Consider the following 27,858-nt stretch of genomic DNA (forward strand, 5'->3'; position numbering starts at 1 on the left):
CAGTTTGTCACCCTTTGTAGAGCACCGTCATAGCGCACAGCAACCTCAAACCATGGGCTCAAGTGATTATCTTACCCCAGTCTCCCAAGTAGCTGGAACTAAAAGCACCCACCTCAATGCCTGTTATTTTTATAGATGAGGTCTCACTCTGGCTCAGGCTGGTCTCCAACTGTGAGCCCAGGCAATCCACTGCATTGACCTCCCAGGTACTGGGATTACAGGTGTGAGCCACTGTGCCTCGCCCCCTGCTTTTAATCTTGTATTCTTTCTGCCTATTTTCTTTAGGCATGTGAATAGTATTTATTTCTGATTAGAACATTGACTGCCATTACATAACATTTGATATGTAATCCTTTTGTATTCTCCTTGTTTTCTGGATATTTTAAAATTGAAGTTTCAATTTCTTCTTTAACCAAGTGTTTTTTAGGATATATCTTCACTTTATTGGGACCCGCATGGTTTATACAGTCTTTGCTGTAGGTTATTACTGAAGGCCCAGTTTGTGATTCATTTTATAAACATCCTCTGGGAATTAGTAGTTTTCATATCAATGAACATTAATCTGCAACATGATTTTTTATGGAATTATTTATTTAACATCTTTTATGAGTATTTGGTTTATTAATTTTTTACCTATAAATATTCTTAAAGATAAATTTTTGTATATATTCTTTATATTTGCTCTAAGATAATTTCTAGGAGACTATTTGCAAAATCAAAGATATGTATATTTTAAGGCTTTGGATGCATATTTCCAAATTTGCCTCCAAGAAATCTATATAAATTTTATTTCAATCAATAGTGAATAAGAAGGCAGGCATGGTGGCTCATGCCTGTAATCCTAGCACTTGCGAGGCTGAGACAGGCAGATTGCCTGAGCTCACGAGTTTAAGACCAGCCTGAGCCAGAGCAAGACCTAGTCTAAAAATAGCCGGGTGTTGTGGAGGGCACCTGTAGTCCCAGCTACCTGGGAGGCTAAGGCAAGAGAATCGCTTCACCCAAGAGTTGGAGGTTGCTGTGAGCTATGTGGTACCAAGGGTGACAAAGTGAGACTCTGTCTTAAAAAAATAAATAAAGGCTCAGCGCCTGTGGCTCAAGTGGCTAAGGTGCTAGCCACATACACTTAAGGTGGCGGGTTTGAATCCAGCCCGGGCCTGCCAAAACAACAATGCCGGCTGCAACCAAAAAATAGCCGGTCGTTGTGGCGGGCACCTGTGGTCCCAGCTACTTGGGAGGCTGAGGCAGGAGACTTGCTTGAGCCCAGGAGTTGGAGGTTGCTGTGAGCTGTGATGCCATGGCACACTACCCAGGGGGATAACTTGAGGCTCTGTCTAAAAAATAAATAAATAAATAAATAAATAAAGATAGCCGTGCATTGTGGTGGGTGTAGTCCCAGCTACTTGAGAGGTGGAAGCAAGGGAATCACTTAAGCCCGAGAGTTTTAGGTTGTTGTGAGCTATGACACCATAGCACTTTATAGAGGGCAACAAAGTGAGACTCTGTCTCAAAAAAAAAAAAAAAATAGTGAATGAGAGCATTTTCCCTGCCATTTTCCCCACTCAGCCCAGAGGCTATAGATCAAGGACATTATTTACTAGGCATTTTTATTTCTTTGGGGGTTTCTGTCATTTGTGTTCTTTGCCTTTTTAAAGTGAATTTGTAAGAGTTCTTCATACGTCATGTATTGTAAACATTTTTCCAAATTTGTCATTTGTGCTGTGAGTATGACCCATCTAACCCTCTCAACAGCTCTATGAGGGTGATGTGTCATCCTCCTGATGATTACAGTGGAGGGAACTGACAAGGCACAGAGTGTCTCTTTTGCAGGATCACCTGCTAGCAAGGAACACAGCTGGGACATTTGCTCTCTGGCTCCAAAACCTTCTCATCAGGTTTTCTGCCTCATTAAGCGAAGATAATTAGTAATTATTTTTTCCTAGAAAATCACCTGCTATTTAAAATTTTTTTACATTGATATAGAACAATATACATAGATCTTTTATGATATTTTCTCTGGGTACATCAATTTTAATTGTATGTATTTGTGTTTCTCTTTTTCTTGGTAAATATACCTAGAAATTTCTGTCTTTTTAAGACAACTCTTAGATTTGTAAAATCTATAGTTTTTTCTGTCTTCTTTAACTTTTGCTTTTATTTTTATTACATTTCTCTATTTTCTTAGGTTTGCTTTGGTAATATAAGAAGAATACATAGTAAATTTTTAAAAATTTTTCTTACAAGGCCAGGCATGGTGGCTCACACCTGCAATACTAGCACGCTAAGAGGCCAAAGGTGAGAGGATGTTCTGAGCTCAGGAGTTTGAGACCAGCCTGAGCAAGAGCGAGACCCCATCTGTACTACAAATAGAAAAATTATTGGATGTTGTGGCAGGTGCCTGTAGCCCAGCTGCTCAGGAAAGGCGGGAGGATTGCTTGTTTGAACCCAGGAATTTGAGATTGATGTGAGCTAGGCTGGCGCCAGAGCATTCTAGCCTGGGCAACAGAGTGAGACACTCAACAACAACAACAACAAAAAATTCTTTTTTAGAAAGAAAGTATTTAGGCTATGAGTTTTTCTCTCAATGTAAGGGTCATTTTCAACCAGCACAGGGGTGGGGAAAAGGCTAATTATAACCTTTAGGAAGGCTTTTTCACATGAAGATACTCAAATATATATGTGTCTTCTTTTCTCTTTCTTTCTCCAACTGCCCCACCTCAACCTTTGAGGATTGATTACACTGTTTTTTGATAGTGCTTTCTAGTAAGTGTGAATTTCCTAATTGGAAAAAATTGGAGTTGTATGGAGCTAGTGAGTCTTCATACGATATTCTCATTATTATTATTTTGGAGTTACTTGGAAATTGTGTGCAAGTATTATAGTTAAAATTTCATTTTTAACTTCTTGTGTAGTCTGTGTAAATTTAAAATTTATTGATATTTTTGGTCAGGGTTAAAAATGTTCCAAGATCAGGGCAGTGCCTGTGGCTTATAAGGGTAGGGCACTAGCCCCAAATGCCAGAGGTGGCAGGTTCAAACCCAGCCTTAGGGCACCCCTCCCCAAAAATGTTCCAAGATCAGTTTGTGGTGCTTGAAGTTTGATATGTCACATAGTTGACCAAATATATCAAATATGTAAAGCACTGACTGTTGTCCTTGAGATAGAATGTCAAAATCATGACCAACTGTGGCCCTGAGTAGGATCTAGATTTTCTGGAAAGAGTGTTCTAGAATAAACTCTGGGAGAGCTTTCTTTGCTGCTGATGACTCAGTACAGATTTGTTGAATAAATGAGAAGGGTTGCTCTTTGCCAAAACATAGGCTCTTGGATTCACCAGTATTATTAATAACAGCAGAGGTCCCTAATCATTTTCTACCTGTTCACCCTCCCACGCCCAGTTATAATGCCTAATTCTCATTTATCACACATCGTCACGTGTCATTGTCTGTGTGAACTGCTTTTTTAAAAGTTCTGTGTTATTTTTGTTCCTGCCTTCTCTCTTTTTATTTACTTTGAAGGCTACAAATGGCAGTCTATTTTTTTTAAGGAACTTAAAGGCCCAGCTACAGACCCGTAAAGTTAGGACAGTGCTAACAGTGAACATGTATCGAGCATGTGGTACATGCTAAGCCCACTAGGTAAGTGATTTTTTTCGCACATTGTCTCAGGTGATTTTTATAACTTCCCACCTGCGCAAGGTCACAGCTGGAGGATGCAGAATAGAGACTGGTGCCTGGGCAGCCCGGCTTAGCAACTGTTGTAGCCACATCTCAGGAATCTTGTAAATCAGTAACACTAAGCTTTTATAAACATTACAAAATGTCTTCATATTTTCCTCAGCTCATTCAGTATTTCTCTATAAATATTTGGTGTTTTCTCTTCTTTCTCTTTTGTAGTATGTTTTATTTCTGTAACATTGTCGTTCTTTATAAATGTCAGATAATTATACATAGATCCCAGAAACTTACTTTCCCTTGTTTGTATAAAGTGAAGGATGGATGATACCATTTTCAATAAATTTCCAAATTGAGCTCAGACTGAGTATAGATTTTAAACCTTCTGACTAATCAAAGGAGAAACTAAGCAGGAAATTTTGTGATGGGTAGGGAAGGATGGCACAAGGTTTCTTTTAAAAAATTTTATGGAAAAACCTGCAAAAATATTGATGACATGTGTCTGTAGATTAGAGCAAGAACAGGCAAATAGTTAAAGCTTGACATTGTACCTCTTTATTTGAAATGTTTTCCTGTTGATGAGTTATATACATTCATTTGTGAAAATCTGGAGAAGTGAAAAGAAGCCCAAATAAACAGAGGGTGGAGAAAGAAGAACTCGTGATTCCACTCGGAAAGAAGTACAGATTTGCTGACGTTTTACAGTATTTATATCTAGAATTTTATTTCTGCATATAAAGTTTTTTCCAACACTACATGCTATATATTCAGTTTGTAATTTTTTCTCTTTTCTTTCAAACATGTTTTATTTTAAAATACTTTAGAGACTTAAAAGCAGTGACTACATTTCTTTTCTTCCTTCTTCCTTTAAAAGAACTTAGTTAAAAACTCACTTTAATATAATAACAAAATTATAGAGATTGCGAACAGATTAGTGGTTCCAAAGAATAGAAGCAGGGTGAGTGTGATGGTAAAGGAGCGGGATGAGGTCGGCCTTTTGTGTGATGAGCAGCTCTGTGTCATGAGTGTGGTGGAGCCTGTGCTAATCTCTGCCTGGACTCAAACTGCAGAGAACTATTTAGTATATACACAGGTTGGAGGAAGTGAAGTAAGGGTTCCAGAGGGATTTAAGGGTCTCAGGAGAAGATGGTTTAGAGATTGGGAACTAGGGCTTGACAGGGGAGTTGTGGACCACCATGAAAGTTGGGGGCATAGGAGGGAAGTTGAGGGCCTGAGGGGAAGTTGAGTGTTGGAAGGTGTGAAGTCAGGATCCTAGGAAGTGCTGGAATCTGAGGAAGGTGTGAGAGGTAGTGGGAATTCACAATCCAGGGAAGGGAGGTGGGAGTGGAGTGAGTAGTGAGCTGCCCTCCCCTCACCCTACCAGGGCAGGCACTCACAGCCTGTGAATCCCATGTGCCAGTCCCTAGGCTAAATGTGGTAGCAGCTGCTGGGGCCGAGTGGTCACTGGGTAGGATGTGGCTGCAGAGAGGTGGAGGGTGCTCAGCAGTAGCCTCAAAGTGCCTCCTGGCCTCCTGCACCCCTGCTACCCTTCTCTAGCACCACTGGGCTGCCTACCAAGAGGATGCCACTGCACCTCCCTCTTCCTTTCTGCCACACTTGGGCAGCAACACCCCAGTCTGCCCCCATTGCCTTGGCCTCTTGCACATCCCTTGGGATGGGGGGCACACCTGAGGAAGAGTAGGCACCACGAGTGCCTCCTTCAATTCTGGGTCTGGGGTGCTAGGTTCCCACATTGCTGGGTTGAAACAAGCACTGTGTGTCTTTGAAGCCAGATGGAAAGGTTGTTGGTCCATCCAGCAATTCCACCTTTGCTTTTCACATTGTCATGCAGCACAAACTGCATCTTGCTCGGCCCGAGGAGGTGGCACTGGGGATGGCATAAGTGGGCACATGGCAGTGGCCAAATCCAAGGGATGCAGAACACTGGGTAGAGGAGAGCAAGGACCTGGGGCTCAGGCTTTCACTGGGAGAGGAGCAGGGGAGAAGGAGGCCCAGTCAGACTTCCAGCGAGGAGAGACATGGAATAAGATGGATGGAGTGGAGGTAAGAAACTCTCCTATTCACAGCTGCTCGATAGACCCCAGAGGATCCTGCTCATACCAGAGGTCAAGCTGGTGAGAGAGAGAGAAAGAGAGAGAGCAAGAGACAGGAATAGGCAGAGTCAGAGCAGGGAGAGAAAGAAATCAGAGCCAGGTGCCCAGAGATGCCGCCCATAATGCCTATACATGTCCAGTACTTTGATTCCTCTGCAAACCCACTTTACAGATGGAATGGGGGCCCACACAGATGAAGAGAAATGTCCTATATCCAATGACCCATGCCAGGAGTGTTAGTAGAGGGGATACTGGGCCTCAGCTCTTGCACATTCAACTTTGTGCCACTCAGGTCGAGAAGGAGGGATTCAGGGGGCTTTGAGAAAGAGGTGTCCGGGAAAGAGACAGGGAGATGTGACTGGGGTGAAGTGAAGACAGAATAGAGCAGGAGGAGGGGATGCTCCTACTTGTAGGACTGTAGTGGCTGTGATGGAGACAGAGGTGTGGATGGCATGGGCACTAGTGAAGTGAAGAGAGCTATGCACACATATGCACAAATGGTGCACATAAAAACTGGTGAAAACTGCATCATCTAGGTCGCAGTGTCATACCAGTATCAGAGATATTGTACTACTATTGCATAAGATGTCATGGGGGAAGCTGGCTAGAGGGGTCACTGGACTCTATATAGAGCAACTTTTTGAATTCTATGATTATTTCAAACTAAAATATTTTTTTAAAACCTACTTTATAGGAGGCAAAATGAGATTTTAATTAATGAACAAACAGAATACTAAAATACAATGTAAAGAATGGTAAAATAGAAAGTGAGACCCGGCTTCTGACCCTCTTTCTGCTGATGGACCTCTGGTTTGTCTTTCAACTTTTGGGCTTCATTTTCCTTTCTAGAAAATAAGGAAATTGTGCTAGAAAATTCTAAGCTCTTTTCAAGCTCTGACATTTCACAAGGTGTACATTTCTGTACATCTGTAATTTTCCAAATATGGAATGACTGCCAGTAGTATGTTAAATGTAGTTGAGAGGCTAGGGCTTATCTGACCTTGCAATAGGCAAGAAGTCTTTTTCTGCCTCTTCCTGTGTGCCTCTTCCTATGCCTTATATCATATTAGATGTTGTGATGATGTAATAGGACTTTAAGTCCCCATGGGACCTCAAGAGGGTGATAGGTACACAGGAAGTACCTGTATACACAGGTGCTAGGTTACAGAACAGACAGTGTTTTGTTTACATGCCGAAGTATTTGCCATAGACAGTAATTCCCATAGGAATTCCGGATGAGATCAATATCAGTATAGACTGTAGTATCCAAGGAAGAAGAATTTCAGATATATAAATATCCTGGTTTTATCATTAATTCCATCTCATAGTATGTGACAAGGACCACTTTATCTATCTGATGCTTTGCTGTTGCATTGGGTTATATCCACTCAGCCCACATTATTCTGAGTTTAGACTTACTCTGTAGTTAGAGCAGTTAGATGAAAAGATGGTAAACTCCTCCTCTAGATTTACTTGATGTTTTTTGCTTTTCTTTTTTTCTCTCTTGACCTCTCCTTCTCCTCCAACCAACTCCAGCTGAAAAAAGGAAGGGTGGGCAGACTGTGGACTCTGGCCTCCCACTTCTGAGCGTATCTGATCCTTTCATTCCTCTTCAAGTACCTGATGCACCAGGTAGGTGAATAGAAGTGATCTGAGGTTAAGCAGCTTGGTTCTTCTGTCCCAGGAACCCTGAAGAGTTCTGTTTTAAATACTCCCTGGAAAAGATCTGAATTTTAAGCCTGAATTGTAGGGTGCTGTTATGTATTATTACTGTGTCTCAATAAGAAGGGCAAACTTGTCTTAGAGGGTACCAGCCCTTACCAAAGATTCAGTTTGGGTTATACCAAATCATTTGCCATATCATATCAGTGTTCCGTTCTTCATCCTGATTATATTACTGGTAATGTGAAGGTCTTTATATTGAACAGAACATTACTCCAATATGATTGTAACAGTGTGGGGAGAGAAACACTTATCTATAAGCATATGATAAAAGGAATAACACATGAATAGTGGCCATAGAGTAATAATGAGATTGTGAGTGACTTCCTATCCAGGACTTATTTTTCTGTAATATACATTTATAATATAAAAATACTAAAAATAATAAAGATTGATAGAAATGTGAATCGGGGGGCCTGAGTTTCCTTCCAGGCTCAGGGCTTGACTTTTCATCAGTGAAGAGAGTTCTAGGTACCGCAGGAGTTCACATACCCTTGTTAGTCTGCCATATCCCAGTTTTTAAATAAGAGGTCTAAGACTTCATGAATGCTAAAGATTTCCCTTCCTGCTCCCTTCCTGTACTTGTCTTTTGGTGGGGAGGTGTTCTGGAGAACAGAAGCTGCCCTTTCTCTTTTTTGTCAGTCTCTTCAAAAAAGGAGATAGATGCACCTGCAACTTCCTAGAAGCAGCTGGTGATCATTTTGCTTCTGAAAGTTTCCTTTTTCCGCATTGTTATCCCTGCCAATTTTTTGTTTTGTTTTGTTTTGTTTTTGGCTGGGGCTGGGTTTGAACCTGCCACCTCCGGCATGTGGGGCTGGCACCCTAACTCCCTTGAGCCGTAGGCCCCACGCCTGCGAATTCTTGATCTTGAACTGATAGAATAAGCTTGGTTTTCTACTTTCTTTCTTTTTTTTTTTTTTTAGACAGAGCCTCAGGCTATCACCCTGGGTAGAGTGCTGTGGCATCACAGCTCACAGCAACCTCCAACTCTTGGAATTAAGCAATTCTCTTGCTTCACCCTCCCAAGTAGCTGGGACTACAGGCACCCACTACAACACTTGGCTGTTTCTTGGTTGTAGTTGTCATTGTTGTTTGGTAGGCCCAGAATGGATTCAAACCCACCTGCTCAGGTGTATGTGGCTGGCGCCTTAGCCACTTGCTACAGGCCCTGAGCCACCTTGGTTTTTTTTCTTCTCTTTAAAAATGGTAAAAATTGCCAGGCACAGTGGCTCACACCTGTAATCCTAGCACTCTGGGAAGCCGAGGTGAGTAGATCTCCTGAGTTTGCAGGTTTGAGACCAGCCTGAGCAAGAGTGAGACCCTGTCTCTAAAAATAGCTGGGCATTGTGGTGGGCGCCTGTAGTCACAGCTACCTGGTAGGCTGAGGCAAGAGAATTGCTTGAGCCCAAGAGTTGGAAGTTGCTAAGAGCTGTCACACAATGGCACTCTACCAAGGGTGACAGAGTGAGACTCATCTCTGTTGCCTCAAGATTGGAAGTGACTGTGATGTTCATAATCCTTTCTTGACTAAGGCAGACCACAGCCAGGGTATCAAAACAGGTGTTTTTTTGTTTTGTTTTGTTTTGTAGAACTTTGGGGCAATGGACAATAGCCTTCAGGATTGGGGGGGGGGACATTTAAAGATAATTTGTTGACTTTTCTAAGAAGCATTAAATACTTTCTTTAATTGGGTAGTACTGTGTAACTTTAAAGCTTACTAGACCTGGATATATCTCAAAAATACCTAAAATTTACCAAGGAATGATTCAGTACAGAGTAGTTAAAGAAAAAAGGGAAGAAAGGAATCAAACAGAAATCCTTTCCTTTTTGGCACCCTTCAGGTATGCTTAGCAATACTTACAAAAGCCAAGTTTGAACACAGGGTTGGTAGGTGGGGGCTATAAACTCAAGCTGGGGCCTAATTACCTCTTGTCTTCCTGTTGTAGCAGTCATGGGATCAGCGAGGGAAAGGGGTTATAGAGACATTCTCCCTTTGATACCCCTTCAGGTTCTTGTCTTGCATAGAAGCCGGAAGGATGACCTTTTTTGCACAGCACAGAGAATGAGAGCCCATAGGCAAGGAGCTGTGTTCTGTAGCTGGATCCTCTGCTTCAGGGTTCGGAAACCAGGTGTATGAGTCAGGTGGCTCAGCAGACGGGCTTCAGGCTGTGGAGACAAGTCTGGAGCCAACAGGACCAGCTGAGTGCTGTCCTGCTTCCTTATTGTCATCTTGCCTGTCTTCTGATCCTCCATACTTTTCTTATTCTGGTACATTCCTGCTACACTTTAATACCAATTAAGCCATGACCTCTCTTGGGTTTCCATGGAAAATCTATTAAAAGGAACATTTAATTTAATTGCAGGAGTGTCTTAGTTGCTTTCTTATCTGTCAGGACAGCCTTATCTGTTGAAAACATAAATTCCACCATTAACCTTTGTAATCCAGTGAATTATCATGTCACTGCATGAGCATGAAATCCATACCTCTTACTGTAACCTACAAGGCCCTACTGGAGTGCCCTTGGCTACCCTCTAACTTTAGCTCACAGGACACTTCCCTAGTCTTTCCTCCAGCAGACTAGGTTTGTTCCCATCTCAGGGCCTTTGCACTTGCTGATACTCTGCCTAGAAAGCTTTTCCTTCAGCTCTGCTCCTTTGTGTCATTTGACGTTTGGGTCTCAGCTTAAATGCCATCTTCTCCAAAAGGCCCAATGTGGTCCCACATGCACTCTCAGTCACACCCCCTGGCTGGCTTCTTCATAGTATTCATTGGGACATTGATCTTACTTGATCATTGTCTTTCCTCATCAGAATGTCCATGTCCTGAGAGAGGCCATGTCTCTTTTACCAATGTATCTCCAGTACCAAGAACACTGCCTGGCATAGTTGGCACTCAGTGAATATTTGCAGGACAGATGGAAGATTGAAATAAAACCTGAGTCTGGAAGCCTTTCGGTGATCCCATTACCATCCATTTCTGTCCTAGACACCACATTTCTGGCTCCATGGCATTCCCTCTGTGCCTCCACCACCTCTACCAAACCTCCCACCCACTCTTTGAGGGCAAATAGAGATAGGCACAGACCATATGTCAGAAAGTTGCCAACCCCTGAGCAGGTTGGGCTCAGCAGCTTCCTCAGCTCCATCCTCTCATGGTACCCTCCAGAAATGGGCCAAGTTTGTTACCACTGTGGCTTTGATTGTTTTATTTAACATTTAGCCCCTAGCACATCCATTTAAATAGTCCTTCATCAAGGCCTGCCCCGTGTCCTTTCTGAGCATCTTAAAATGCTGACTGAGGAAAGGGCTTAGGGTTCATTGTTTCTCTGGGACCTGGGCAAACTGCAAGTTTGTTTTTTCCCCCTAAGAGGCATTCTGTCACACCTCCAGCCTACCGTGGACCATTCAGACTTGTTGGTTGTTTGTTGGTTAGTTGGTTCATTTGTTTATATTGCCCACATGCCCATTTCCTACACTGACCATCCTGATAAGAATCACGGAATCTGTGTCTCCTGGAAGCCATGCCTTCCAGTGACCTAACATTTTTAATTTATACTTTTAAAATGCTTTCACATATACTTTCCTTTGAGCTTGCAGATACCAACGAGGGGCAAGTGGTATCTGTATGTCAGGTAACACCCTGATTTTGTGGGTGAGGGAGTGAGGCTGTAGTGCTGCTCTGTGCAAGGCCACACATTCCTTACACCTGATTTCCTCAAGCAGTGAGTGTTTCTTTTGTCTCTGGGACAGTTTTCAGACCAATAAAGCCTTCGACTAGACAGCTAAATTTAAGATTTAGGGAAATATAAAAATAAATTTGAACTTGTAAGAGCTGGGTTCTAGCCACTTGGTGATTTTGGTCAAATCTCTTAAACTGTGTGCTTATTTTTAAATTTGACAATACTAAAACCTACCTCATGGAGCAGTCATGAGGTTCAGATGAAATCATGTATTTGGAATTGCTATCTGAATGTTATAACTTTGGTTAGGCATCCTTATTCCAAATATGGCAGTCCTTGTTCTTAGGAAGTGATATTTTGTCTTGTTGAAATGAAACTTATTAGTACAACCTTTCACTTTTGCACAGCTGAGAGCCATTAAAGTAGATTTCCTGGATATAGTGATTGACAAACTGTGGGTAAAGGGGCACTGGATGACTGTGGGTTGGTTTATTTGTTTTAAGGGTAATTTTTATGTTTCAAAACACCATGAAACAAATTTTCTTGGAAAGTCTAGAATAAAAATCATAGCCATGAGCATGTGTATACTCACAAAGCTGCCAAATGATGCATGGCTAGTGAGTCTCAGAATATGTCACTGATGTTCATATGCTGCCTGTTCATTTATTTTGCCTTCTGTTTGTCTTAGGAAACAGGTAAGCTATAGGTAGTAACAAACATTTTAAGTACAGTGGGAAAAGGCCAAACATGGTGGTTCACATCTGTAATCCTAGCATTCCAGGAGACTGAGGCAGGAGGATAATTTGAGCTCAGGAGTTTGAGATCAACCTGAGAAAGAGCAAGACTCCATCTCTAATAAAAATATAAAAACTAGCTGGGCATCATGGCACATGCCTGTATTCCCAGCTACTCTGGATGCTGAGGCAAGAGGATTGCTTGAGCCCACGAGTTTGAGGTTGCTGTGAGCTATGATGATGCCACAGCACTCTACCAAGGGCAACAGGGGGAGACTCTATCTCAAATAAATAAATAAAGTGGAAGAGATTGAGGAATTTTCTTTGAAAATTGGGGAAAAGAGTTTTTAATCATTTTTAAACTGTAGTAAAATATGCATAATCAAATTTACCATGATAACCATTTTTAAGTGTATAGTTCAAAGCATTAAGTACATTCACATTGCTTTAACATGGCCACCATCACCAAATTGAAACTCTATACTCATTAAACAGTAACTCTCTATTTCCCTCTCTCCCTAGCCTCTCGCAACCACCATTCCACTTTCTGTCTCAATGAATTTGACTACTATAGGAACTTCCCATAAGTGGATTCACACAGTATTTATCCTTTTGTGAGTGGCTTATTTAAGTTAGCACAGTGTCCTCAAAGTTTATCCATGTAGTGGCAGATGTCAGAATTTCCTTTTTTTCTAAGGCTGAATAATATTCTGTTGTAGGCATATGCCACATTTTCTCTATCCTTTTATCCATCGGTGGACACTTGTGTTGTTTCCATATTTTGGCTTTTGTGAAAAGTGCTGCTATGAGATAGGTGTACAGATATCTCTTCAAGACCTCACTTTCAATTTTGGAGGGTATATACCCAGAAATGGAATTGCCAGATCCTATAGTAATTATAGTAATTCTATTTTTTAATTTTTTGAGGATACCAGAGTGTTCTCCATAGATGCTATGCCATTTGTATTTCTACCAGCTATGCACAAAGATTTGAGGAAATGACATTTTTAACAACTCTTCGATACAGATCTCTTGATATTGGTGTTCCATAAGACTGAGCAAGAATGCATTAGTTGTCCCCTGAGTGCTACTTCCTAGTATTAGAGACACTTTTTTTTTTTTTTTTCTTGAGACAGAGCCTCAAGCTGTCCCCCCTGGGCAGAGTGCCGTGGCATTACAGCTCACAGCAACCTCCAACTCCTGGGCTCAAGCGAGTCTCCTGCCTCCGCCTCCCAAGCAGCTGGGACCACAGGCGCCCGCCACAACGCCCGGCTATTTTTTGGTTGCAGCCGTCATTGTTGTTTGGCGGGTCCGGGCTGGGGATTCGAACCCGCCACCTTAGGTGTACGTGGCTGGCGCCTTAGCCGGTTGAGCTATAGGCGCCGAGCCGACACTTTTTTTTTTTTAAAGTACCCTTTGGTTGATGGCACTTTACCATCTCTTGAAATGTTAAGCAAGAAAAGCTGTGTTTTCTTAGTGGTTTGTTGTCAAGATGGGCATTCCTCCACAGCTGTGTGCCTGGCATTGTCCTCGTTTGTGACTACAGATATTGTGAAGTCCAAAGCTGATCATAATATATGTTTTTACTCTCAAAAGTTTATCTTCCTGCAGATTTAATTCTTCCAAATGGACTTGGAATAGGGGATTGTGTTTGACTTTTGCTTCTAATTTGCAGATGTCACAGATGGTCTAACGTCTGGATTCTCAATGATGGAAACTATTTAGAGTGACTAGATCTCATTTCATTTTTAAAACGTCATCTCTCATCACAAGACCTCAGGACTTACACCCCAAGTCAGATGAGACACAGGTTTCCAAATAAAGCTGGACTGGCCACATCATCTTTTTTGCTGGGATCCTATCGGGCTGTCCTATGTTTGCTAGTTCAACCTGTTCTACTCCAGTTCATATTCCTGATTAGGATCAAAATGACCTTGACCAAGCCCTTGGTTTTATTAACCTGTATAAATAGAAATCTACACTCTCTTTTGATATTTTAAAAGAGAGAAAAGCCATAACATGTAGTATCTCCCCCCTAGTCTCACGTCAGGAAATGGTTTTAATTACCTAATCTTAGACTAGATTGTGAAGCATTTATTACCTTCTTGTTTTGTAGTTGATATTTTTAATGACTACTTTTTTTTTTTTTTTTTGAGGCAGAGTCTCACTGTGGCACCCTCTGTAGAGTGCTGTGGTATTGCAGCTCACAGCAACCTCCAACTCTTGGGCTTAAACGATTATCTTGCCTCAGCCTCCCAAGTAGCTGGAACTAGAGGCACCCACCACAACACCCAGCTATTTTTTTGTTGCAGTTGTCATTGTTGTTTAGCTGGCCCGGGCCGGCTCAAACTCACCAACCTCGGTGCCTATGGCTAGTGCCGTAACCACTGTGCTATGGGCACCGGGCCCTAATGACTAAGTCTTGAGAGGCTTAGTTATTAAAGGTCCTGTGAGGAGAATCTGAAGTAGATTAGTTCCTCACTCCAACTTTCGCAACTTCCTTCTTCCCTCTTCTCCCCAGAGAGGAGGAGATGCTCAAAGAGAAGACCCCCTTTCTCTCACCTCTCCCCTTAATTTTGAAAAGAAATACTGCTACCCTTTTTCTTCAAGGGTTCACCTTTCCAGGCCCTTAACCATGATTTCAGTGCCTCTCTAAGCTCTCACCCAGACTCATTTTATCTTCAACCCTCAAGACTTGAGAAAGAACAGAGTGTGCTGATAGGAATGTAATAAGGAAACATCACCAACAGAAAAATATGGACTGTTCAAAAAAGAAAACATAAATTACCAGGCAGTATTTTTTTTTTTTTTAAGAAACAGAGTCTCACTTTATCACCCCCGGTAGAGTGCCATGGCGTCACAGCTCACAGGAACCTCTAACTCCTGGGCTTAGGCGATTCTCTTGCTTCAGCCTCCTGAGTAGCTGGGACTACGGGTGCCCACCAGAACACCTAGCTATTTTTTGTTGCAGTTTGGCTGGGGCCAGGTTGGAACCTGTCACCCTCCGGTATATGGGGCCGGCGCCCTACTCACTGAGCCACAGACACCGCCCCCAGGCAGTATTTTTATAAAAGCTTATTGTTATGTTGAATCTAAGAAATGTCAATTATAAACCAGTGAGCTGCTGTGATTTCCACTAAATTGGTAAAGATAAAAAACAATTCAGAGTTGATAAAGATATAGGAAAATGAACACCTTCATATTCTGCTAATAGGAATATCAAAGTACAACTTTTTGGGAGGACAGTCTATCAGTTTATAACAAAGTCTTTAGGGTTTTATGTTTTCTTTCACTAAAAAACTGTACTTCTCAGAAATTATTCTAAGAAAACATGAGTATATTTAGATATTTGAGTGTTAGAATTTATAGGAAAAGAATGAAAGGATGTTCATTTAGAACTCTTAATAGTAGATATATTTAAAAGTAGAATTATAGATAATTTTACTTTTATCCTTTGGCTTATTTATATTTACCAAATTTCCCTCAAGAAACTAGTTCTCCTTTTTTTGAAATAGGGTCTTGCGCTGTTACCCAGTCTGGCCATTAAATCCTAGTCTCAAATGGTCCTCCCGCCTTAGCCCTCCAGAGTAGCTGGAACTAACTATAGGCACATGACACTATGCCTAGCTAAATTATTTGTTTGTTTGTTTAGAGATTAGTCTCACTATGTTGCTCCGGCTGGTCTCAAACTCCTGACCTCAAGCCCTCCTTCCACTTCAGCCTCCCAAAGGGCTAGGATTACAGGCATGAGCCACCATGCCCAGCCTGGCACCAGTTTTGTAGTAAGGAGAAAGACAATAGAAGTTTGTTCTTTTTCTAAGTAAGGTGTGAGCTTAAGTCTTTCTCCCTTCTCACCCCATTCTCACTGTGCCTTTCTGGGCTGAGTTTACATGTTGAAAAGCATGTTGAGGTAGGTCTCCACATTTCCCCAAACCTGCTACCTTGGAGCCATTAATCTTGCCTCCTGCTGTTATTACCAGTTTGTATCTTCAATAGAAGTAATTCTATTTCTCCCTTCACATTGAGTGACTGGCTTTTAGTGGTAGATAGGGTCTTTAAGTTTATCTTCATTGTATTATGAACATTTAGATCTGGAGAGAGTAAGAGATCTTCCCAAAGTGCTGCACAAACTTAGTATCAAACCCAGGTCTCCTATCTCTTAGTACCTTTATCTACCCCTCTGATAGACCTGTTCTGTCTCCTCCTCACATTTTACCATGATTCATTATTTTGTTTCAAGTTAGTGCTCCAACTCAAGTTAGAGTTCTTGATGTATCAGAACTAAACAAATACTTTTGGAAGGAATTTTACCTTATGCATATTGTGAAACATTATGTTACCTGGTGAGGTTGGGTGAGGTGGCTCATGCCTGTAATCCCAGCATGTTTGAGAGGTCAAAGCAGGAGACTTGTTTGAGGCCAAAAATTTGAGACCAGTTTGGGCAATATAGCAAGATCCTCTCTTTACTAAAAAATAAAAAAAGGAGCTAAGTGTGGTGGCACATGCCTATAGTCCTAGGTATTTGGAAAGCTGAGGTAGAATTGTTTAACCCCAGAGTTTGAGACCTCACTGAGCTATGATCACATCACTATACTTCAGCTGGTCAATAGGGTGAGCCCTATTTCTAAAAAATTAAAAATGGGCCAGGCACAGTGGCTTACATCTGTAATCCTAACCCTCTGGGAGGCCAAGGCAGATGGATTGCTTGAGCTCAGGAGTTCAAGACCAGCCTGAGTCAGACACTGTCTCTACTAAAAATAGAAAAACTAATCAGACGTTGTTGTGGGCGCCTATAGTCCAGCTACTCAAGAGGCTGAGGCAAGAGGATCACTTGAGCCCAAGAGATTGAGGTTGCTATGAGCTATGATGACTCCACAGCACTCTACCCAGGGCAACAGAGTGAGACTTTTTCTCAAAAAATAAGAATAATAATAACAAAATAAGATTGATTAATTAATTAAAAATAAAAACTGGATATAACAGATCTTGTGGCTTCTGACATCCTTTTGCTTCTTGGCCAGAAGACATCATCTTTAGGTTTAAATGAATTTTGTGAAATGTGGCCACAGAATATTAAGAGTACCAGCATGTCACAGGTATGCAGTTGGCAGACAATAGTGATTGTTGGAAGTTAACTTAGATTTGAGTAAATTGATTCTCTTGGTGAGTTATAAACTGTTTCTAAATACAAGTATAAAAAATAGATCAAAAACTAAGAACAGGAAGGGAAATGAATACAGAAAGACTGGTGTGCAAATGTTATGGCAGCTTTATTTTTAATAGCTAAACACTGGAAATAACCAAGTATCTATTAACTGGTGAACGGACAGGCAAAATGTAGCATGTCCATACAGTGGAGCGCTATTCAGCAGCAAAACAAAGCAAAAGATTGATGCATGCCACCACATGGGTGAATCTCAAAAGCATCATGCTAAATGAAGGAAACCAAACAAGAAGGTCTGTATATTGTATAGTTTCATTTATAGGAAATTCCCAAACACACAAAACTATAGAGACAGGAAGCAGATCCATTGTTGCCAGGGTCTGGGGCTGAGAGAAGGTATTGACTGTAAAGAGCACAAAGGAGCTTGTGTGGGTGCTGGGATGTTCTATATCCTCATTTCAGTGATTGTATGAATCTGTAAATTTGTCAGAACTAATCAAATTGTACACCTAATATTGATGAATTTTATTATATGTAAATTATACCTCCAGAACAAGAAGAAGATAAAACCTAGGGCAGCATCTTAAATGCCACACAAAGTGACTACTTGGGAGAAAATCATTTTAAACTTCACATTTTGAAAGCCTATTGTTAACGAGTTACTAATAGTATTCCTGTATGGTGAATCTATACCCAATATTGATCCCTAAAATGTGTTTGCATAGAAAATGTTCAATGGTCTGCTGGTATTAACATCTCATTGCATTTTTACTTTCTCTTTGCCTCTCTTCCTAACCTAGAAAAACTAATTGAGGGACTCAAATCTCCTGACACTTCTCTTCTGCTCCCTGACATCTTGCCTATGACAGATCCTTTTGGTAGTACTTCCGATGCAGTAATTGGTAAAGTCGTCATCTCTGTTTCTTCAGTCATGCATGATATGTGTGTCTATTTCAGTGGTTCTTGACCTTCCTAATGCCGTGATGTATTTTCATTGTTACAAAGGGGTTGTGACCCACAGGTTGATGACAAATAACCTACTTAACAGAGCCTTAGTGGACAGCCCTGGTGAGGAGTGGAAATGCCACAAAGCCTTCTCATTTGGGAGCTATTCCTTGTGCTGACCCAGAATCTTGCTTGTTATCACTCCAAATGAGCTGTTTTTCTCTGCTTTCCAGGGGTACAATACTGTTATTTTTGCTTTCTTGATACCCTGAGATTTCTAATGTAAATTTCTTAGGAGTGAGGAGGAATGTGGAAAAATCCATACTTCACTAACAAAAAATTTTATGGAAAAAATTAGTTTCGGGTGGCGCCTGTGGCTCAAAGGAGTAGGGCACTGACCCCATATATAGGAGGTGGTGAGTTCAAACCCGGCCCCAGCCAAAAACTGCAAAAAAAAAAAGAAAAAAGAAAAAATTTGTTTCTAACTGGACCTTAACTTTACTGAACTTCATAGAACTTAGCAGACTCTTCTTTAGAAGTCCCATGTGTATACCAAGTATCAGTAACTGAAAAAAGACTTTGTCCAGTGGTTAAGCTCCATGAATAGAATCTGGGGCAGGGCCTTGGCCTGCTTCTTCTCACATTTTCCTTCTAACAGTAAGGCAGGTGGGACTTGCAATATGTCCAAGGTTCTTGTCCTCCAGGAGGGTCCAATCATTTGAGACACAGTAGTGCTTTGGACAAAAGTTCTAGAACTTCAAGAGCAAGACCCCATCTCTACAAGAAACAGAAAGATTAGCCGGATGTGGTGGTATGCACTCTGTAGTCCCAGCTACTTGGAAGACTGAGCAGGGGATCACTCAGGTTTTAATAAACTATGATGATGCCACTGCAGTCTGGCCTAAGTGACAGGGTGAAACCTTGTCTCAAAAGAGAAAAAAAATTTTAGAACTGAAAAATGCCATTACCTCACGAAGAAAATGGTCCTACAGCTGAGAGATGTCACGTAGTACAGAATACCTCCCAACTGTGTGATGGAATGGAGTTTGAGATGGATTAATGGCATTTGCATAGTACAGAGGATGTATGCCTCTTAAAAAGTTTTCCACATTTTTTTTTTTTTTTTGAGACAGAGTTTCATTTGTTGCCCTTGGTAGAGTACCATGGCATCACAGCTCATAGCAACCTCAAACTCTTGGGCTCCAGAGATTCTCTTGCCTCAGCCTCTACAGTAGCTGGGACCCCGGGCACCCACCACAACACTGGGCTAGTTTTTAGACACTGGGTCTCACTTTTGGCTCTGGCTGGTCTTGAACTTGTGAGCTCACAGAGTGCTAGGATTACAAGCATGAGACACTGCACTCGGCAGGTTTCCCAAATTTTAAGAAAATTAAAATTGCCAGAAAAAATTAAGGTACCATTCTGACATGAAAGAGATTTGCTGAGTATCTTGTGTTCTGAATTTCTCTCTGAGAACTGTTAGTCCTTAAGACCGGCCCACAGTAGTTAACTTGGTACACGTATGCTCAGTCAGTGAACCCCATACACTCCAAGCAGCAGAAATAAAGTTATTGCCTAAGACTGGCATGGTAGAGACCTGTTAGAAAAAAGCTTTCACAGAATTTCCTAAAGAACTTTCTGACCCTTTTCCCTTACCCTTTCCCTCTCTTAACCTCTGTTATGAAAGAAAAAGCTGATGTTGCTGTTGAGAGTCTCATACCAGGACTGGAGCCTCCAGCTCCCCAGCGCCTCCCATCTCAGACGGAATCTGTGACCTCCAACCGCACAGGTCAGTCAGGTGTTTCTGCAGCTGCAGGGCTTGGTCGATTTGAGCCCTCCAAGCCAGGTTGCCACTGTGCCAGCTGATGCTGTTAGTTCCTCCTAGACGGATGCTCTGGATTCCTACAGCCCCAGCTTCTACATGTTGAGGGGAATAGTTCCTTGTTGAAGAACTTTTTTGGAGTCCTGTTCTTTGTAGAGTGATCCCTGGGCTTTCTCTGGCTATAGTATTTCTTTATTCAAGATTCTTTTCACTGGTGGTAGGTTCCCTTTACTGCCTTAAAGAACTGTGCTGAGCTGTAAGGATGCTATTAACTCCTCCAGGTTTCCTATCTAACAATGTCAATGGTGTCTATGGAACTCATCTTTTGTACCCAGCACAGTGCTCTCTCTATATATATATATATGATTTGGTATGAAATTATAGACAAAGTTGAAATCTTCCCTGATCTAGCATTGCTTGCACCCTAATTTCAAAATTCAGTCTTAGTAGAATTCCTTAAGTGACCATAAATACAGATTTGATAGTCATTGTTTTTTCTTTTAGTCCATGATTTCCTTGATAAAAGTATCTGATTTTTCTTTTCTTTTTTTTTTTTTTTTGTCCGAGGCTGAGTTTGAGCTCACCACCTCCAGTATATGTGGCCAGTGCCCAACTCCTTTGAGCCACAGGCGCCGCCCAAATATCTGATTTCTCAATATGGAATGGAAACCATTAGAAATGTAGGCTTGGCGTCTATAGGTCAGGGGTTACAGCACCAGCCACATATACCAGGGCTGGTGGGTTTGAAGGTGGCCCAGGCCAGCTAAACAACAATGACAACTGCAACAAGAAAATAGCCGGGCGTTGTGGTGGGAGCCTGTAGTCCCAGCTACTTGGGGGGCTGAGGCAAGAGAATTGCTTAAGCCCAAGAGTTGGAGGTTGCTGTGAGCTGACACCATAGCTCTCTATCAAGGGTGGCATAGTGAGACTGTGTCTCAAAAAAAAAACAACAACAACAACAAAAAAACCAGAAGTGTAGGCAATGTGAGGATAGACTTATTCAGGTGAAAAAACAAATTACTCCAAAAGACAACATGGTTTTTTTTCCTTGCTCTCACTTGGATGTTTTCTCCTAGAAAACTTCCAGAAAACAATTCCTGTGTTAAAGTGCTAAACTCTGAATTTTATCTCCCTTCTATTCTTTAACTGAAACCAAAATCATATATTCAAAGGATCAACTCAAATTTTAAGAATTCTAGTAAGAAGCATTTTGAATGAGAATCCGGTTGAGGAAAGTACTGTTTAATCTTTAGGCCTACATGTCACATTATAATAAGAACAAGCCAGGGTTGCCCCTCTACTAATTGGTTTGGTTACCTCATCCTATTGTGTTTAGGAAACATTTGAGTGAAACTCTAATTGCAATGTCCTTTTTCCCAAATGGCATTTGCTGAGAACTGAGAAACACTTGTGCCCCAGTGTTGCTGAAATTATCCAGATCACAGACTTACTGCATCTTCTGAAAAACAAATCCTCTTTAATTTGTATATTGTTAAGAGAAATCTAGAAATATATCTTTCTATAGGTGGAAGTCAGAGGGCTTAACATGTTTCTTTTGGTTTTCTTTCTCCCACCTTGACTTGTATGTGTGTGTAACATGTAAATGGAGTAATTTAAAGGCTGAGATCTAATTTCATGGTATTATTATGTGTGCCACTTAATGCCATCACTGACCTGGGATGCTGATAATCTGGACTCAGATTCTCTCACCGGGGAAGATTCCCTCCTTGATTGCTCTCTGCTTTCTAACCCTACTACTGACCTCCTGGAAGAGTTTGCCCCCATAGCAATCTCTGCTCCAGCCCATAAAGGTAAATGCTTTCTTCTACTTAGGCCCACATGTACTCTTAGAGGAGATGAACTAAACTCCTGAGAGTTTTCCTTATCAAAAGTCTTTGTAGCAAAAAATTTTTAAGTACCTCTTTATATGGGAAACTAAGTTTGTACGCCTAGACACTAAGACTATTTAATAAGACAGACAACTGTTCGGTGAAGGTATTGCTTTCAAGAAAGACCCTAAAGTGCAGATAGTCCATTTATTTTTGACAGCTATGTACCTTTGCAGCAGCTCAGGGAGATGGTTGAGCTGGCTGTCCACTGACAGTAATTTTTAATATGGTGCTTGTTGGGCTTACAACGTTAACATCGTTTCATCAAATGGGATTAATGGGATTCGGTTTTTGAATAGTGATGGCTCCATGAAAGAAATAGGCATCATTCCTCAAAAGTCAGTCCCCCAAGATAGAACTTGTGAAAATTCTGAATTTTAGTTCACTGTTAAGTCATGATTAATTGGTGGGTTTCTCTATTTCTAATCTATCTTTTTCATTTCTTAGTCTTGGGTTAACACAGGTTTGAAATCCTACTGGGAGCTTGAATTGAGTTCTGTTTAGTGAGTCATTCGTGGCAATGTTAGGCTGAATGCCTGACATAGGCATTTACTGAATTTGCTATGATTGGGTAGTGAAAGTGGTTTTCTAGAAGGAGAAAATGCACAGAAAAAGAATAGCTTAACTCCATCCCGAAGGAAATTTAAGAAGGAAGCCCTCCTTGAGATAACTAAAAATATGAGCCCATAGTTTGCACTGGTAATATCTAAGTTCTGTTTTTACTCCTGATAGCAGTAAAATGATTATGTTTTCATAGAGTATATAGAGGGAAACAGTTATGTCTGGCAGGAGTTGTCAGCAGCAATGTGTAATTACAGAGCATCACTTGCAAAATAGCTGCCCAGTCAGCACTTTGGTAGAGTAGCTTTAACTAGAGTGGAGAAGAATATTCTAACAGACTTCTGCTTGAGGTCTCAGTATGTGGGATCTTGTGCCCCACCGTTCCCTGGGGCATGTGAATTGTTTGAAATTCTTCCCAGTGACAGAGCAGTGAATCCTTCCAAAAATATTTTTTACCTTGATATAGTGATTATTTCTTAAAGAGCCACTGATTCTCTTTACCCTTCCCCTGCCCTTAGTTTGGAGTTTTTCAAGTATTATAAATCAGACCTCTGTTCTTCAATAAAGACCAGTGAATAACTCCTGTGCCTTTGTAAATTAATGACATTGCAGAGAAACTACACAATAATTGCAGTTAATAGTCTCATAAATGGTAGGGACATTTCTTCCAAAAATTCTTCTCTTCTAGTCATTTTTGAAATTCTTAACATGACCAGTTCTAAAGCATTTTTTCTGTACCCCTACATTTTCCAGTTTTGCTACTTTTATTTCAACCCAGAAAAATTAAGTGCTTTCACCTTTAAAAACAATAGGAACTGTATAGGTGGGAACTTGGTGCCTCTTTCACATTCTCGCATGTGCTAATCTCTGCCTCTGTTGTTTCTGCTTGTGTACTCGCATTCTGTATTAAGCTGCAGAAGATAGTAATCTCATCTCAGGTTTTGATGTCCCTGAGGGCTCGGACAAAGTGGCGGAAGATGAGTTTGACCCTATTCCTGTATTGATAACCAAAAACCCACAAGGTAAGAAAAAGGATGGGGAAAAGAGAAGAGCTTGACGTCAGCTTTCATCAAAACAGCAATGTACCTAATTTGCAAGGGGGAAAAAAGCATCAACACTAAATGAAGTATGTTGGGGGTAATGATAGCTGCAGGGGTGACCAGTATATATAGACAGAGATACTGATACAGATATCTTAAACCTTGACCATGGTGTTTATTTAGAGAGAAGTATTTAATAGTTGACTAAACCCAAGTTTTATTAGTCAGACCAAAAGTAAAGTGATCTTCAGTCAGTGGAAACTTGAAGGTATACATCAAAAGTACTTAACATTTTTTTTTTAATCAGGATTAGAACTATTGGTAATAAATGTTCTTTCCAAAAAGATTAACAGTGGTGCTTTAATATCATCCACATCTTTTGGACATTTATGGAGCATCTTTTCCCCCCGTTGATGGATTAAAATCATTTGAACATGCCTTAAAACACTGAATTGCCATAGGATCGTCTATTTATTTATTAAAGCATGTTCTTGTTGCAGTATCTTAATAACTAATTCGTTCCCAAAGCAAAAATTGCTGATTTTTACTTGATAGGAAAATGCCATGCTGTTATGAGGAAGTTAATGTACAGCCAGTAATTATCAGGCAAAATATGTATCAATTTAACAATAGCATCCTCTTTGCAAGGTGCCCTGCCTATATACTATGGTGTGCACAGAGTGCCTGAACTTTTGGTGGGAGGCGGTGGATAGCTAATTGGTATGTTTAAAAATCCACATGTAAGAGTTTAAGGGTTTGCAAATGTAAAATGCTTCTCTAGAGGTTTTTTGTTTTTGTTTTTTCTCCTTTGCTTGCTCTACACATCTAAACCTTAACCCTCTCTGTTTTGTACTGAATTGCTATCTCTCCACTTCCAGGTGGGCACTCTAGAAACAGCAGTGGGAGCTCTGAGTCCAGTCTTCCCAACCTAGCCAGGTCTTTACTGCTGGTGGATCAGCTCATAGACCTGTAGCCGTGACCCAGTAGCAGATGCAGTTCTGTAACCTTCATACCGTAATATACATTTTTATTACGGAGTTATGGGAAAAATGATTTTTTAAAAAAAATCTGCAAATAAGGGGTCCTCCAGCCCTTTTCTCCTACCCCTTGCCTTCTCCTATAGAAATGATAAGGAAAGAAAATCACTTTGGCCCTCCAGATACTCCTTGGCCAGTTCCTCTTTGTTAGTTTGCTGTGTTTTCTCATAACCCTTCTTCAATAGCATTAACTTAAGTGCTAGATGCCATGAGCTTCACCTCTGCTGGAATCAACTCCACCAAGAGCTTAACTGTAACTGAAACTAGTGAATTGACACCTTTGTCTCATTCTTGCTAGGAATGGCCTCCCAAATCAGTCCTTCCAACCCCTGTGTTCTTTGGCCAGATGCTGATGAATGTGTTTCCCTGTTTTTGCTTTTTTTCCTGATGCATTTTCATGAGGATATGACTTCTTCAGTTGATCTTAACTCAAGGCAGTAGCCTGGAGATGGGTGTGCAGTTTAAGAGAGGGTAAAACTGACTGACTGATAGTATATCTTTAAGAAGACAAACTGAGCCCAGCTCTAGCCAAGCAACTTTGACCTTGTTTGATCATAGACTTAGCCGAGGGATTTTACACCCATGCAACCTGCCCAGCATTCGTCCAGCTTTCTGGCTTCCATTGAACCGTGATTTCTCAGATCTGGAGATGTGACTGCAAGTACTTGAGATCCTTGGATAAAATGTGTGTGTTATATAAAACCCAAGTATTGCCATTCTTTTTCATGTTAACTGTCCTAAGCTGGGATCTCAGAATCAGACCAAAACAAGACAATGGTGGTAATATGATATCTTTTATTAGAAGACTTTTCACTGGGGGGAGGATGGGGAAGGGGAAGGAATTGTAGCAGAAACAGATGTATTTTTCTTGTGATTTTTATTTTGAATCAAATATTGTAAATTGTGTATAAATGAAGACGCTGAATAGTTCTGTTTCCACTTGGCGTTTCAAGTCTGATATCAGGTGTCTGTACAGGGTTTTGATCTCTTTCCCTTGTATAACTACACAGCATTCCTACAGTGTAACATATGGAATCATTCTGAGTAGACTTTGTGTGTTGCTATAAGGTTTCAGCAGGTCCTCTGTCTCTGTAGAATAAGCATGTTGTATATTTTCAGATAATCAGAAATAAGTGTGCTGACAAGCTGGACACAATTTGACAGTGCCCAGCTTACCTTTCTTTCTCTCTGATGTTTAAATTGAAGGCTGCAGCCAAAGGAATATGTTCAGTTGGTTTTCCTTGGCTTCCTAGATTAAAAAACAACAACAACAACAACAAAACCAACATAAAGCGTAGTTCTTTATTAACTATAGAATATTGTTCATAAAATAAATAAAGGCCCCTGCACTGACATGACTACATGCCTCATGGTCACCCTATGTATATGTACTTACTAAAGTGTATTTTTTTCCTCATGCGGAAAGCACTTTTATAAAACCTCCCTTTTGAAAAGAAGTAGGCACAGAGAACCCATTGTTCTCTTCCTCTAGTGCCGTTGTTCATGATCAAAAGGGAAACTCTTAGTTGATCAGATATGTACAAATAAAATTCCAAGTCTATCTGCTTGTTTCTGTATCTAGTACTTTTGTTTCTTTTTCACATTTGCACTTTAAGGGGGAAAAAAAGAAAGTTTAATAGCAGCAACAGCCTGCAAAACTCTGCACTCTGGAGGGTAAGCTTTGACCTCAGTAATGTGAGAGCAGCCTTTGAAAGGCATCAGAAGGAAAGTCTGAATTTTCAGTCTTCCTTCTGACTTTAAATACGTCCCATGCTGTCTGAAACTAGGTGAGCTAAGTAAAGGCCTCTATTAGGTTAACTAATTTCCAAAATTGAGAGAGGCATAAGCTTCCTGACAAGGTTAAAAAAAGATCCATGCAAGACTGTCCATGTTGGGTAGCAGTGAAAGTAGGACTTGGTTTACTCCTTCATGGACAGGAAAGTTGCTGCACATCAGAAGTGCATTCTCTTTCCTAGACATAGAAAGAATGTATAAACTAACGAAGAAAATGTTTATTTTTAAAATAAGAATAATGTTTCATTTCTATGTTTTCATATTTAATTTTTTTCATACATATATGTTCAAAATATAATGAAATATCTAGTTTCTCAATTTAGTTAAAATCATGAAGAGGACAGTTTAGAAATTAGGTATCTCTAAATTGTTCCTTTCGTGCATTACCCATAATTACATTGAGATATATTATCTAGTCATTTGGCTCAATAAAGCTTAATGGAGCTAGTTAATGAAAATGAACAGACTAGAAGCCAGAGACTATGGTAGAAGCCTAAGGGTGATAACGACAAGAAATTATCTTGTCAAATAAAGGAGAGAACTATTTTTCTGTTAAGGAATACATGTGAGTGCTTTGATAAACAGGGCCTTTCTTAGTTTATAGCATCATCCCTGAACTTAAAGAACTTATTTAAGATGAACATCATGTGCTAGCAATCGACAGACCTGTGGAACCATAAACTGAGCTACGAGAGGGCCTTCCAAACCATCACTAGTCCATCCTCTTCATTTTATAAGTGTAGGCCCTGAGCTAGATTGAGCAGGGTACAGGAATTAGAGGCCTGGGTGGGACATGCCCCCTAGCGTCTCATCCTGCCCCTCGTCAGGCCTCAGCTGGGTGACCTTCAGGAGGCACTTCACCTCTCAAAGCTGCTGTTCTTTATGTAAACAATGACTTTGGACTAGATGGCCTTCAAGATTATAGGAGTATAGGGTCCTAAGTATATATTATGACATTTAGAAGGACTGTGAAGGATTTATATAATCCTGATGTTCTTCAGTTATTGTCTGTAGTTCTTACTATTACTGTAGCAGTATTTACAATTTAAAGAATTATAGGTTTTTACTAACTTGGGTTGCTCTTTCTTGATCAGATGAAGAAAAGCCTAAATATTACAGACTTGGATATAGATTTTTCTTTTTGAATAATACACACACGCATGTGTGCACAACCCTCACCCCCTACCTATTCTAATAAAACAGAATCAGAAGATTTTAAGTCTTCTTAAATGTATAATCAGGGATCTGCCCTCTGAAAATGGGCAAATACTATACGCATATGTTTTTTATTTGCTTTTATTACAACTGTGTAAGAATAGTAACTATGTGCATATACCAGAAAACATCACAAATTGGATTTTTTTTAATTGCCTTTACAACATTCAACTAACAAGATCTTGCCAAATTTAAGTTCCACTGTTTTTAAAAATACAGACCTTAAAGGAGATAAGATTTAAATAGGTACTTCTAAGTATAATTATAATCATTATAATTAATGATTTCTTGAGCAGACATATCAGAATTTTGACATCTAATTGAAAGTTGTTCCCTTTGAAACCTTATTTTACTTGGGAAGTTAATACTTATTCTGGTGATGCTGCCATCATTTAAGTTATTTTTGAAACTCCTCTCCATAGAAATAACATCAAAGAAGGTAATATGGTATAAGTCAGTGTGTTATCTAA

The 27,858-nt window shown here is 40.5% G+C and overlaps 1 protein-coding gene across 1 annotated transcript in view; it reads left to right on the forward strand.

The window, feature by feature from the left end:
* Window positions 1-24,326, forward strand: part of AAK1 (AP2 associated kinase 1) — a 172,106-nt gene extending 147,780 nt beyond the window's left edge. The window contains exons 17-22 of the mRNA XM_023515271.1: window positions 7,322-7,417; window positions 17,886-17,987; window positions 19,718-19,819; window positions 21,553-21,663; window positions 23,214-23,324; window positions 24,221-24,326. Of these exons, the coding sequence (XP_023371039.1) occupies window positions 7,322-7,417; window positions 17,886-17,987; window positions 19,718-19,819; window positions 21,553-21,663; window positions 23,214-23,324; window positions 24,221-24,315 (617 nt within the window). The 3' untranslated portion in view covers window positions 24,316-24,326. The remainder of the gene's footprint in view (window positions 1-7,321; window positions 7,418-17,885; window positions 17,988-19,717; window positions 19,820-21,552; window positions 21,664-23,213; window positions 23,325-24,220) is intronic.
* The last annotated feature ends 3,532 nt before the right edge of the window (window positions 24,327-27,858 follow it).

Source organism: Otolemur garnettii, unplaced genomic scaffold, assembly GCF_000181295.1.
Source record: "Otolemur garnettii isolate 467f Iridium unplaced genomic scaffold, OtoGar3 scaffold00068, whole genome shotgun sequence".
In the NCBI taxonomy this organism is placed as follows: domain Eukaryota; kingdom Metazoa; phylum Chordata; class Mammalia; order Primates; family Galagidae; genus Otolemur; species Otolemur garnettii.